The sequence below is a fragment of the Bos grunniens genome, chromosome X (assembly GCF_055505025.1).
Source record: "Bos grunniens cultivar Pamir isolate PY7600 chromosome X, Bosgru_T2T1.0, whole genome shotgun sequence".
Classification (NCBI taxonomy): domain Eukaryota; kingdom Metazoa; phylum Chordata; class Mammalia; order Artiodactyla; family Bovidae; genus Bos; species Bos grunniens.
The window spans coordinates 8,616,810-8,630,921 of NC_141194.1; the positions used below are offsets into that span (position 1 = coordinate 8,616,810).

At 43.6% G+C, this 14,112-nt stretch overlaps 1 protein-coding gene across 11 annotated transcripts in view; it reads right to left on the minus strand.

Annotated features, from left to right (window-relative positions):
* ARHGAP6 (Rho GTPase activating protein 6) overlaps nt 1-14,112 on the minus strand; it is a 541,445-nt gene that overhangs the window by 26,619 nt on the left and 500,714 nt on the right. For all 11 annotated transcript variants that reach the window (XM_086386891.1, XM_086386892.1, XM_086386895.1 and 8 more), the window contains exons 7-9: nt 13,146-13,296; nt 12,054-12,202; nt 5,268-5,447 (exon numbers count right to left, since the gene is read on the minus strand). In XM_086386891.1, coding sequence (XP_086243017.1) covers nt 5,268-5,447; nt 12,054-12,202; nt 13,146-13,296 — 480 coding nt within the window. The remainder of the gene's footprint in view (nt 1-5,267; nt 5,448-12,053; nt 12,203-13,145; nt 13,297-14,112) is intronic.

Below are 14,112 nucleotides of genomic sequence, written 5' to 3' on the forward strand. Positions count from 1 at the left end.
TGATGGAGTAGCTGAATGCTTTCTGCCTTGCAGTGATACCACTGATCATTTCTAGATATGCATGATTCTTCCCTTTGATTTTCAGTGTTCCAGAGAGAGTATGATTTTGTGTTTTCAATTTTTATATAGTTACTGATATCAGGGATGGAGGGTTATGATTTAAAGGTTGGGGAATCTAAGGTGTATGGGTACTGAATTAAAAAAAAAAAACACATTTTTTTCTTAGCAATACAGTATTACAGTATTTTTTTAAACAAATAATTACTGAGCTCCCATTTTCTGCCAAGTATTTTCTAGGTGCTGTGGATATCAGTGAATAAAACAAGCAAAAATCCCTGCTTTCATAAAGTTCGCATTCTATTAGGTTTCAACAAGCATAATACACAGGGAGTTGAAGGTGCTAAGTGCTATAGCTAAAAGGAAGAAAAGAATAAAGGGCTAGGAGTATATATATGTGGGAGCAGGTCACAGTGTCACATGGTGAGGTGCAGATGGGCATCACTGCCAAGGTGACACCTGGAGGTACTTTGATAGGGCAGGCACCTGATCAATTTCATGCAATAATAGCAGTGATTTCTCTCTGTTTCTGAAGTGCCTCTGTGTGTGTGTGTGTGTGTGTGTGTGTTAATCGCTCATTCATGTCCAACTCTTTGCGACCCCATGGACTGTAGCCCGCCAGGCTGCTCTGTTCATGAGATTTCTCAGGCAAGAATACTGGAGTGGGTTGCCATGCCCTTCTCCAGGGGATCTTCACGACCCAGGGATTGAACCCGGGTCTTCTGCATTGTAGGCAGATTCTTTACTGTCTGAGCCACCAGGGAAGCCCTTTGATGTACCTAGTCCATGCCGTTAAGTGCCCTATGATATCATTTCTAATTCTCAAAATAATCCTGTAAAGCTTCATCTTTTTTGTTTGTTTGTTTCCAACAGAAAAATGAAGACTTAGAATAGGGCCAAGATTACATAGCAAATACCTGGCTCAGCAGAGATTTGAATTCTGGGAACTGTTTGTAAAGCTCATGGTCCTCCCACCATTTTGGGAGTTTCCCAAGATGTGGTTTTCCCAAGGTGTGATTAGGAAACTAGCAGAAAGCCCTGGAGGCATTCATTAGTGCACAATTCTGGGCCCCATCTCATTGCTACTCAGTCTGAATCTCTGGAGTGCAGCCCAGGAATCTGAATGTCTGACAAATTTTTCTTACGACTCTGCTGCATGTTCAAGTTTGAGAACTGTGATTTTAATCTGCTGCTTTGGTCTTTTGATAGAGTGATCATCATGGTGGGTGTTATCATGACCGCTTTCCAGCTGGATGATTTCTAACCCAGTGTCTGAAAAGCAAACAACCAGTTAAAAAAAAAAAAATACTGTCCTAGCCACGCTCTCAAATTGCAGGTCAGCCTCTAAAGCTGGGTATCGCTTCTGTGTTCTGGGACAGTCAGGTTCTTTTTGGCACTTTCCCATTAAGTCAGATACTGGCCACTTGGGAAAGGCAGTGTCAACATGTGGAAATGAAGGACATTATAACACTCAGAACAAGCTTTGGGTCCCTGCCAGGCCTCTGTGGGTTTTTATATCCCTTTCATCAGTTCCATGGAACCACTGCCTCCAGAATGCATTTTGCCTTGAAGGACAAGCTCACAGCCACCTTTTCTAACAAGTCTTCCTTTCTGATGCCAACGGGAAGTGATGCCTCCTACTCTGACTTCGTAAACATGTCCAAGAACTGTGCAAGAGTACAACAGCTAACCACCTTTAACCATTAGGTTCTGTCTAGCTTCATCCTTTCTTGTTTGTCATTACTGCGCTACTTCTGAAAGCTTCTTAAAACAAAACAAAATGAAACAGCTATATACAGGAATGAATTTTTGTCCATTCACACAGACCAGCTTTGCCAACCAGTCACCAGTGTCAGTATAACAAACTAGATTCTGAAATGCCAGATATTCCAAAAATCATCCACAAGTGAGGAGATTAATTAATAAAAAGAGGTGAAGCTAGCACATAGAACTGTGCAGATTTTAGAACTAGAAGGGATCTTGGTTATTATTCATTCTAACCTAGTCCTTTGATAATTAAAGAAATGGAAATCAAAGAAGATGAGGTCTCAGAGCTAATGTATATTAAGTGTTAGTCGCTCAGTCATGTCTGACTCTTTCTGACCCCATGGACTGAGCCCACCAGGTACCTCTGTCCATGGGATTCTCCCAGGCAAGAATACTGGAGTGAGTTGCCATTTCCTCCTCCAGGAGATCTTCCTGACTCAGGGATTGATCATGGGTCTCCTGCATTGCAGGCAGATCCTTTACCACCTGAGCCACCAGGGAATCCATGTATAGTAAAGAGAGGACTATAGCAAAGTCCGTTTTCTTTTTACTGACCTATGCTAGAGATCTTTGTACTGTCCTCCTACTTCATTGTCCTTTTTCTCAATATATAAATCTCATAGGTTGTCTAAGGAGATCAAGAATGCTTATGTGAATGGTTAACTTACTCTGAGAAAGGTAGCCTTAATTTCTCCATGCCCATACCTCTTCATAAGGAGTAAGGATCAATAATACAGAAATCATCACATGTCACAGAGGTACCACTGAGTCATTCATTAATCCAACCAATATTTCTTGTGTTTCCACCAAGTACCAGGTGTAGGGGTAATGCAGTAAAAAAAGTAGATGGAAATGAACAAAAATTCACTCCGACAGAAAGCTTATATTCTAGTGGGGAAACACAAACAAAAGAAATGAATAAAGTCCTTATGAGTAATGATGAGCGCTAGGAGGAAAAGGCAGGGAGAGGGAATAGGAAGTGAGGATGTGCGTGCATGACTGTGGGCTGTATGTCAGACAAGGTGGCCACAGAAGGCCTTGCTGAGAAGTACAGATCACAACTGGGGAACGCAAATATGAGCTACTACCCAAGAGAATTCTGACATCAGTCTCCACAGAGAATGGCAGGTAGAGATGAGATCTGGAAAACGCTGGGAAAGATTTGAGTACTGACGTTCTTCTGGTGCTGTTAATAATCTAGGCAGTGCGAAATGGAAGCAGAGGAATGGAACAATTAAAACGGCAGCAACTAGACTTTGAAGGAAGCCATGAAGCAATTTGCTAGTATCTGAGGTGAAAAGAAATGTCTGATGGTTTGTGGTTTCACATAAAGAACCTTGCTTAGAATACAGAGTTTAGAGAATGGAATTCAGATTGACAAGCAGTATTATTATTATTTTTTTTAATCTACAGAGCATGAAGCAATGCCAAGACTACTTGGCAAGATGATATGTGACTTAAAATTTGATGAAAATGTTGAAAAATTCAAACATCTGATTCACCCAAATATGTAATTAATTATGAGGATTTTGGCTGAAGGGTGAAATTTAGACTGTTGTTGCTGTTTAGTTGTTAAATTGTGTTAAGTCTTTTGTGACCCCATGGACTGTAGCCTGCCAGACTCCCTCTGTCCATTAGACTTCTCAGGCAAGAATACTGGAGTTGGTTGTCATTTCCTCCTCCAGAGGATCTTCCCAACCCAGGGATTGAACCCACATCTCCTGCATTGCAAAGTGGATTCTTTGCCACTGAGCTACCAAGGAAGCCCTGAAATTTATTATATAGAGTTCATGAAAATGTCCATGTTTTTTTTTGAGAGTCTACTGCATGCAACACACAGGCAGTGCCTCAGAGACTCAAAGAGGAGCAAGACACATTTCTACCTCAGTGAACTTTTCACTGCAATAGATCCATTTTCACTTCCTCCTGGGCATCCAGAAGGAATTCATTTCTCCACTTCCCTTGCAGTGAAGTACAGTTTGTGGCTGAGTTCTGGCCAATGGGATTGGAGTGGGCAGGATGGATGTCCCTTTTAGGTCTGGCCCATGAAATCCTAGGGGATTGAAGAGTCTCAAAATGCAAGGAGCTGGGGTCCCTATGTCACCAGCAGGAAGGCTGTCCACTAAACATCTGATTAAAATTTATGTGATATTTGTGTCTATTGTGCTGAAGTGCTGAGATCTGAGCCAATTTATGTTGCCCAAATAATACAATTATTGATGAACATTTGCATAGAATTTTACAGTTTGCAGAATGCTTTCACATATCAAAGGATTCTGGGAACCGCCCTGGGAAACAGGTCATATTTTAACTTTTTCCCCATTTTCCAAAAACTGAAACTGATGCTTATTGAATACTGAATTACTTGGTCATGATTACAAAGGTGCAACAGAGAGAGCAAATATTCTAAACCACTGGCTCTCAAATTTACAAAAATAACTGGTATAAGACAAGGATGGAAATAAATCTAATGCAAGGCCTTTGATTAACATAGACAAAATATTAGGGAAATTCAAAAGAGGGAATTAGCACACTCAGCTGAAGAAGCCACTAAAGGCTCTAGTGGAATAGGTAAGATTTGTAGTGAGTGTCTTCAAATTCAAAAAAGAAATCTATGAAGAACCATCGAGAAGGTTTCTACAAATTTTGATATGTGCTCTGAGTGTGAATAGACACAGAAGAGAGTTGACATTTGTTCTAATGATCCAAGGGAAGTGGGAGCAAGCAATGAAGTTTTTCTGAAGGAAAACAGGAACCAGTAATTCAATACAAATAAAAAAAATATTTACTGAGTGCCTGCCAGATGGAGAGCCTTCCAAAATTGTACAGAGGATACAGAGAGGCGATAACAAGGGCACAGCCTGTGTGCTAAATGCGCTTATAATCTACTAGGGGAAACAGCCATACATGACTTCAACACAATGATAAGATAAACATCAATAGGAACAGTAATAGGGTTCAAGGGACAGAGAAGTGACATGGTAAAGTGATGTGAGAAGGACACAGGGAAGATAGGTAGAGCTTCATGCAGGAAGCAGAATCTCCAGATTGACCTTGGAGGAGGGGCCATTGCTGAGGATGGTTATAAATACATGAATTCATGGGGGCCACACATAATTCCAAAAAGAGGTCTTTTTATCAATTTTGGGGGCAAGGACACTGCTATACAATTCATCAAGTGATTCCAAAACATGACTATTGTTTAGGAGACAGTGAAGTGACATTTATAATTTGGATATGTTTGTTAAAACATGGAATCATAAACTTACAGTGATGTCATAGGTGTGTACATTTCTATTCCTACTGAAATTGCCTGGCTTCCAGTGAATTCAGTCAATGACCAGTACTATGAGCCAAAAGGTGGTGTCCCTGTTTCATTATGCCACCAAGAGGCAATCAACAGGCAGCTTACCGAGATGTCCTGCCAAACGCGGGACACTCACCATGAACAGGGCCTCATAATTTTCGATCATTTTCTGCACCACAGCAATGATGGCTGTGCTCTCTTCAGCGCGGGCCGAACTCTGGACTGAGAACTCTTTGTCTGACGACTTCTGCTTGTGCAGCAGGTTGGGTCCAAATATGGTGGCCAAGTTTAGAGATGTCATTTTGTTCCCAGTGACCTGCAGAAGCAGAGGATACAAGGATGGTTGTGATTTTTGCTTTTCAAAACACTGAGCGGTTAAATAATCAATTGAATCTTTTTACTTTCTCATTTTTTTCTGCAAGGACCACATCATCTCTGTCAGAATCCATGAAGGGCATCACATTTTCCTTTTGCCTCACATCTTGAAGTTCATAGCTCAGTGGTCATCTCAATAGCATCCTGAGTAAAATTTTAGAATGCTGTTTTTGTGAAACTGGTACTATATAAAATTTCTATCCTGTCTGCTCTCAAAAAATATTGATGTTCATCCATTCAACTGACCATCTATCCATCCCTCTATCTATCTCTTCATCCATCAACCCATCATCTCTTTATTACTCCATCCACTCAGTACCCACCATAGATGGGCATTTTTCATGGATTCTAATTATTCTAAAGTTTTTTTCAACAAAGATCACAAACCACTCCTTATTTTAAAGGGTTCACATTCTAGAGGAGAAAAGCAACTGATCAATTACAAGTAGTCGAGAAGATCCCTTGGAGGAGGGAATGGCAACCCACTCCAGTATTGTTACCTAGGAAATCCCATGGACAAAGGAGCCTGGCAGGCTACAGTCTATAGGGTCAGAAAGAGTCGGACACAACTGAACTGAGCATGCACGCATGAGTATAAAGTATGAAACTATCAACTCTGGAGGCCCCAGGGAAGACACTCCAAAGAGGGGGCAACATTTGCCCAAAACCTTGAAGGAGAATAGTTTGCTGGGCTGAAAAACAGAGGAGCTGGCACAGGGGGCACCTTCACAGTGGTGAGAACACTGTATGCAAAGACAGAAATAGATTAAATATGCCAAGGCACCCCAGGAAGCTCAGCAAGGCAGAGGGTGCTACAGGAAGGCCTGGTGAGGGCCAGGTGAAAGTCACCGCTACGTGTCCCCTGAGGGGCAAACCTGCTCTTGGTTGAGAACCACTGATCTAGGCCAGTTATTTCTCCTGTTGAAATCAGTTGAAAATCTATAAATGCCCAGGTAAGTATGGGAACTGTGGATGCCTGGGGAAGTTCCTTTGCCTGGGAAGGTCTGCACGGCCTTCGAGAGACAGGTGGATGCACAGCATAAAAGTCAAACACAGAATCAATTTCTGACCCACAGCTAAGACTCAGCCTCTGGAGTCCCCACCTTGTCCCATGGAGCCCTGAGTGGATGGCTACCCAGCCCCGCAAGCCTGGCATGGCACTTGTCTGCGTGGGCGCTCAGTAGCTCAGTCGTGTCTGACTCTTTGCAACCCCATGGAGTGTAGCCCACCAGGCTCCTCTGTACATGGGATTCTCCAGGCAAGAATACTAGAGTGGGTTGCCATTCCCCGCTCCATGGGATCTTTCCAATTCAGGGATCAAACCTACATCTCCTGCATTGGCAGGGGGATTTTTTATCATTACCACTAAAGTAAAGATAAGGGGTGTGTTATTTTTAGAAGGCGAGGCCGTTTTCAGGTTTGCTGCCAAGGGGAATGATTTCATGTGGTAAACATTGGGAACTTTTAAGAAAGTGCCCTTTATGTACAACAGTTCAATTCCGTTTTTCCTTTGTTTCATTTCATCGATATAAAACTTGACAAGGTTTCATATTATTTTTCATTTCTCTTCCTGGAAACTCATGGCTGAGGATAAAACCAAATGTGCTCTATTTTCAAATTCATCCCTTTAGAACTCAGAGGCATTTGGAATGCTTCCCCTTTCCCTCTTAAAGTAATATTGGGGTTTTCTAATTAAAACAACAACACGATCAAATAGAAGATTTTGTTTTCTTTGAAAAGAATGTTTAGTACAAGGACAATCCAGAACTCTGCTTCCGCTCGCTTGTCTTCTCCTGGTGCTATTTTGGGAATGCAACACAAGCCCGCTGTTAAAATGCACCAAAATTCCAGCTGCAGACCACGATGCTGTGGTTTGTTAATGCTTTTTTTTTGTTTTGGTTGGTTTTACTTAATTGTCTTTTAAACTGGAAGGAGATTTGCTCACAGATGGCATCCACCTTTGTCCCCCATGTTATAGCATCTCTCTCTCTCACTTGCCCCATCACCTTTCTCTATGACTAGCTAATATAATGTGTACTTGGGCTTGCTCCATTATTTATCAGAGAATTCAAGGAAAACATTTATCTCTAAATAAGCATCCTAGATCATTTCTAAGCCAAATATGAATAGCTCACATTTATTAAAAGCTCAGCATGTCGGTGAGGGAGAGAAGGATTGGGAGTTTGGGATTAGCAGAAGTAAACTTAAACATAGAATGGATAAACAGCAAGGTCCTACTAGAGCACAGGGAGATATATACAATGCGTGCTCCTGTGTGCTCCATCACTAACTTGGGTCTAACTCTTTTCCAACCTCATGGACTGTAGCCCGCCAGGCTCCTCTGTCCATGGGATTTTCCAGGCAAAAATACTGGAGTGGGTTGCCACTTCCTTCTCCAGGGGATCTTCCTGACTCAGGGATTGAATCCAGGTCTCCTGTACTGTAGGCAGATTCTTTACCATTTGAGCTACCGGACAAGCCCTACTTGAGTCACTACCCTATGATAAACCATCTTGGAAAAGAATATGAAAGAGAATGTACCTATATAACCGAATTACTTTGTTGTACAGCAGAAATTAACACAACACTATAAACCAGCTATATGTCAGTAAAATAGAAAAATTTTTCAAGTTTAGCACGTAGAGTCACTGGGCTAGGGGCTCTGCACAGAGTGTTGCGATTCCTTCTCACTACTCACAAGATGAAGCTGCTGCTGTCATCATTATTTTACAGACAAGGGAAGGGATGCACAGAGCCCGGTTCCAGGCAGCCTCTGCCCCTCACTCTTGCTGGCAGAGCCAGCATAGCAGGCACGTGGGAGAACTGGCTCCAAAGCCCGGCCAGGGTGAGGAGAGTCAGGTACTGACCCTGCTACAGATCCAAAGCCAAGCTTCCACTTCCTTGAGGCCTGTGTCTCATCAAAGGCCCATAATCCCGGCCCTGTGTTGGTAGTCTGTAACTTCTTTTTGCCCCATAAGATTCTCTGAAGAACTGGAGGCCAGCTATGGACCCTCTCACCTCCCCCCCAAAAAAAAAATATATATATATATACACACACACACACATTCACACCACATATTCCATGCCATGCCGGGGAGTTCTTGGATAACCTGAAAACCACTGCTCTAGACGTTTCCATGATGTTCCTGCAATATTCTCTCTAGAGGAAATGAAATCTTTCTTATATTTGGGAATTTCTCTTTTCCCCTAAGGAGCAAAACAAATAGCAAACTGAACAAAATGGAATAAAGCAAAACAAACCCAAGATAGCAAAACATTTGATAAAATACCACTATTTTTTCCCCCTAAAGCACTCATTTACTGGTCAATAATTTTTCTCATGCCCTTCTTTTAGACATCTTTAAGATCCCGTCAGTGATACATGGGAGTTTAAGCACCTATTAGAAAAGAAATATTACATTCATCTCATAAAAGAGGAAGTTCAGGTCTCCCCCTACCCCAACTCTATTTTCTCTCCTCTTCCTCTGTTTTATAAAAACAATTTCACATAGTAAGGTACTGGCAGAGGCTGTGTGGGCCTCCAAGCTCCTGACACTCTGCATCATTTTCTGCCTCTTGCAACGCGTAAGAACTGCCGGACACACAGGTGACACACCTAGCACAAACTAACAAACAGGTGAGAGCAGAGGTTGAAAACTGCTTTGCTTCTTGACTGTATTTTACAGTTGAATTTTTCTCTCACTCCAGTGCACCCATTCTACCTGTTCATACCAAAGCAACTTAAACATCGTGAATAAAGAACCTCTCTCTCATTCCTCCTCCCTTGCCCTTCTTGTCTACCAGAAGGGGTTTTAAGCTAACTCCCATTCCTAGCCCATACTTATGTGGCCTGCTTACTCAACCTCTGCACACCCTTTGATATGGCGTTTAAATTCAATCTCCTCCACAAAGCCATTCCTAACTTTTCTGGTCCACGTTCATCACTTCATCTCTGGAGTTCTGCAGTGACTCTGTGTTGAGATTTCTAATTCTATAAATCCTTGTGTTTTTACCCACTCCACCTTCTAGGGTGCCATGGCATTCCGGGAACATGAATTAGAAAATTCCCAAACGACGCTCACTGGTTTAGAGAAACACAGAGTAGGTGCTCAGAACATACATGATTGAGATACCAAGGCCACTCTTATATGGAAACATTTATAATGTGAAGTGCTGTTTTTCACATTGCTATTCCTATGAAACCTTCCTAACTCACTTTCTTCCTGTCTCAAACCAATCTACAACATAGATTATATCACCTTAGTCAAATCCTTCCAAAGATTCATGGCTTAAAAGAATCAACCACCTACCGCTGGCAAAGGCATTCAGTACCCTGGGAACTTAGCCCAATTTCCTCTCAGACCTCATCAGTACTTTCCCATACTGCAGCCTCTAGTCCAAGATGGCTGTGTGGGCTACATCTTCCTGTAACTTCCGAACATTTCACAAAAGCAATGCTCTCCTCATATTTCCTCTGTCTCTCTAATTTTTGGTTACTGGTCCTTCATTTTAACTCAAGGTTTAGGTTAAGAGTGTCTAGGAACCCTTGTCATCTCTTGCTTCCCGTACAACTTTGCTGTTACCAGCATATTTTTCTATGCCTTGTAATAAACTAGTTTTCTCAATGACTGTGCAGTACCAGTTGAAGAAGTTTTGTGTCCAAAGTTTAGGTAAGGAAATCCAGGTTTAGGAGGTTAACAGATTTGTACCAAGAACACAGACTCAGTGAGTTATAAAGCTACCAAGTGTTTACAACCAGGGTGGGCTCCCCATCATCCCCAGGGAAAGGGGGACTTCCCGGGAGGCACCAGTGGTAAAGAACCTGCCTGCCAATGCAGGAGATGTAATAGATGTGGGTTCGATCCCTCGGTCGATTCCCTGCAGAAGGGCATGGCAATCCACTCCAGTATTCTTGCCTAGAGAATCCCATGGACAGAAGACCCTGGTGGGCTACAGTCCATGGGGTCGCAGAGAGTCAGACACGACTGAAGCGACTTAGCACGCACACATGCAAGGATGTTTTCTTTTCTTTGCCATAGGCAATGCAGTCTTGTTCAGCATTTGGACTGAAAGAAAGTCTGAAAATGATTCCAAAAAGGCACAAGTGAGTTCCACTGGACATTTTGCTTTCCTCAATGCCTTCTTAATCACCTAAAACCTGACTTTCTTCACACATAGTACTTAAGAAATGTCAGAGAGGCGTTTCACGTACCTGGGAACCCAGACAGGGCTCTGCCTTAACCCAATGATTAGGGAGATGATTCTATAGCTTATAGTCAATAAAGGCTGACACCCAGTCGGGTAATATAACTACTTAACAATTATGCGAATTACAGTATATCCAATGAAGAGCAGTGTGGGCTGAAGGAAGGTGTCAGTGTCATATTATGAAACCTGAAGCCAGCAGAGTTTCACTAATAACTGCTATGGAGATAAACGGCTAACTCAGGGAAGTTCTATTCTCACACTGATAGGGACGATGAGGATAAGAAAGGTAGAATTGCTTTTCTGGATTAAAGCAAAAAAAATTACATATGAGCATGGCCTTAGGGAAAGCAATCTGACAATTACAGAAATGAATCCATGACACAGCTGAGTTCTGCTTAATAGGATTTAAAATAGAAAGTTTCTGAGGTAAGCCTGGAATGTCTTTGGCTCCTTCTTGTTGATTTACAATGCATGTTAGCATAGTAAAGGGTCTGAATCTCCTGGGGAATAAAAAGTCAGGGAGAAGTATGACTGCATGGTTTCAAAAAAGGGAAGCAGGTCTCTTGTTAGGGTTAAGATTAAATAGTGAAAGTGAAGTCGCTCAGTCTTGTCCAACTCTTTGAGACCCCATGGACTGTAGCGTATCAGGCTCCTCTGTCCATGGGATTTTCCAGGCAAGAGTGCTGGAGTGGATTGCCATTTCCTTCCCCAGGGTATCTTCCCAGGAATCGAACCCGGGTCTCAGTTGCTCGCTAATAAAGTCCGGGAGTTGATGATGGACAGGGAGGCCTGGTGTGCTGCGGTTCATGGGGTCGCAAAGAGTCGGACACGACTGAGCGACTGAATTGAACTGAATAGGTCACTTAAAATTGAGGCCAGCATCTCTCCTTTGTTCAAGGGAGAAAGTGGAAAATACCTTGAAGCACCAAAGAACACCAGAGCCTAAGACCTCAGACTGGGGGCCAAGTCCAACAAGAAGATTCCAGAGGCGTTCAAAGGACTGTGGAGAACCTGTCTGTAGGAGTTGATACCAGGTGGCACTGAGATGCATTGCTCTTTAGTCACCCTGTCGTGTCCAACTCTGTGCGACTGCATGGACAGTAGCCTGCCAGGCCCCTGTGTCCGTGGGATTCTCCAGGCAAGAATATCGGCGTGGCTTGCCACGCCCTCCTCCAGGAGATCTTCCTGACCCAGGGATTGAACCCACGTTTCCTGCCTTGGCGGGCGGATTCTTTACTGCTGAGCCACCAGGGAAGCCACCTTTTTCTTTTTTAGCTCTCCCTTTCAAAACAGGAAAAAGGAAGAGGCGCGCATGCGTGGCGGCGGTGGGGGGGCGCACCTCCTGGCCGTCCTTGCTGACGTTGTCCTCGGCATGCCTGGCCACGATAGACAGGAACTGCAGCAGGCGGTGGAGTGTGTCGCAGTTGCAGGGAGGTAGCAGGTAGATGAGGAGCTGCAAGGTGCCCAGCTGTTCCTCTGGCTCCAGCACTGAGCAGGGCAAGAAGAGGGGCTCTCAGTAAGTCAAGGCGGAGGTCACGCCCTTCCGGCTCAACTGTCTTCAGAAAGGGATTAGCAAGGCAAGTCACCTTTCATTCCTGCCCCCCACCACTGGTTTAGCAATTCAACAGTAAGGTTCTATGAGGGACAGAAAGACCAACGTGACCTGGGGAAATGTAACACCCACAGAAATCATTCTAATCCAGGCGAGAAAGGTAACCTCATTTCCCTTATTTTCTTCTTCTTCCTTCCCTTGGTGGAAATCCTCACAAACTTTAGGGATCACAGCCCATTTGCGAACCATGTGGGAATGTTCTGAAATCTGACTTTCTAACAGTTTGGAGGCCCTGATCTGTTGAGCAGTACACAAGAGGTAGACTTTGTTGGCAATAAGCGAAACCCGGTACAAAGTCAGGGTCTTCTTCTCTGTTTTGAGCCTGTCACCTGCAGCAGGAAGGAACGCATGGAGGCTCACTCAGTTCCAGCCACTTCCTCCTCCCGGTCGCCCTCCTGTTCTCCTTTGGGGAGCTGTGCCTCTAGCCCTGAACCAGCCACATTACAAGTCCTAATCCTGGGCTCTGCCTGGAATATTTCCCATCCCCCTTTCTCACTCTGGGTTCCGGAAATGCACTCATTTTTAGGCATGGACTCAATCCTCTCTGTTACTCCAAAGCATCAGTTTGTAGCACTTTCTACTATCCTAGAGTCGTCTGAAGGCATCCCCAGTGTTTCTTGGCTACTTCCATTTGATTCATGGCAACTTTCTTCCTGCCAATTCTCCCCAGGGTAAGTCTCAGAAAATTCCCCCAATAGCCCGATCATTAGAGATAGATAAATCAGGTCAAAATAGCTATTAGGAAACATATGCACAAGGTTTTGATGAGTGAGTGGGACATCCCAGTAAGACATTCCTGCAGATGACTGGGTTACATACAGAGGGTGTTGATGAAAGCTGTGTACAGCTCCCTGGTGAGCAGGGGGTCTGGCATGTCCCTTAGGAACTCCTTCAACAAGGCAGCCACATCATGGACGCTGTGCTCTTCCTCCAGGGAGACATCAACCCCACGGTCAAACTCCTCACGTAGCTGGAAAGACAACGGTTCCAGTGGCAGTCTCAGAACAGCACACCTCAACATTCAGTGCCCAGCAAAAGAAGGGCTGTGACACGCAGCCTCGAGGAGTAGGTTTACCCAGACCCCGCCCAGACCCCAGGAAGGAGAAGCAAACAACGCAAACCCAGCCCTGAATAAATGAAGTGAAAGTGTTAGTTTCACTATATAGCCATCAGAGAAGCCGATATAAGCCCATATATATGTGTATATATCTATAGCCACCTGGTGGCTAAGACTGTAAAGAATCTGCCTGCAATGCAGGAGACCTGGGTTCAATCCCTGGGTCGGGAAGATCCCCTGGAGAAGGGAATGGCAACCCACTCCAGTATTTTTGCCTGGAGAATCCCATGGACAGAGAAGCCTGACGGGCTACAGTCCAGGGGGTCACAAAGAGTTGGACACAACTGAGTGACTAACACTTTCACTTTCATATATATATATATACATATATATACACACACATAGGAAATGCATTATTAAATAAAAGTATGTGGGTTTACTGTTAATGACACAAGCAGCAGGGCTTGATAATGACATCCAGAAGGTTGGGAGGAAGAGCTAAGGGGTTAGGTCAACTCTGACTGTGGGAGGGAGGAATTAATCCATTGTATAGCAGTTTTGCATGTCAGCAATTTTACCACGTTGGAATTCTGACATTTTCCACAAATACTAGACAAGGAAGCAAAGAGATTTTTCTGCAAACAATGAAATTAAACACCCTGAGAAACCATTTGTTTCTCTGAGGCTTGAAGGGTGACAATACCTAAATAAAATCTGTCTTAGATTTGT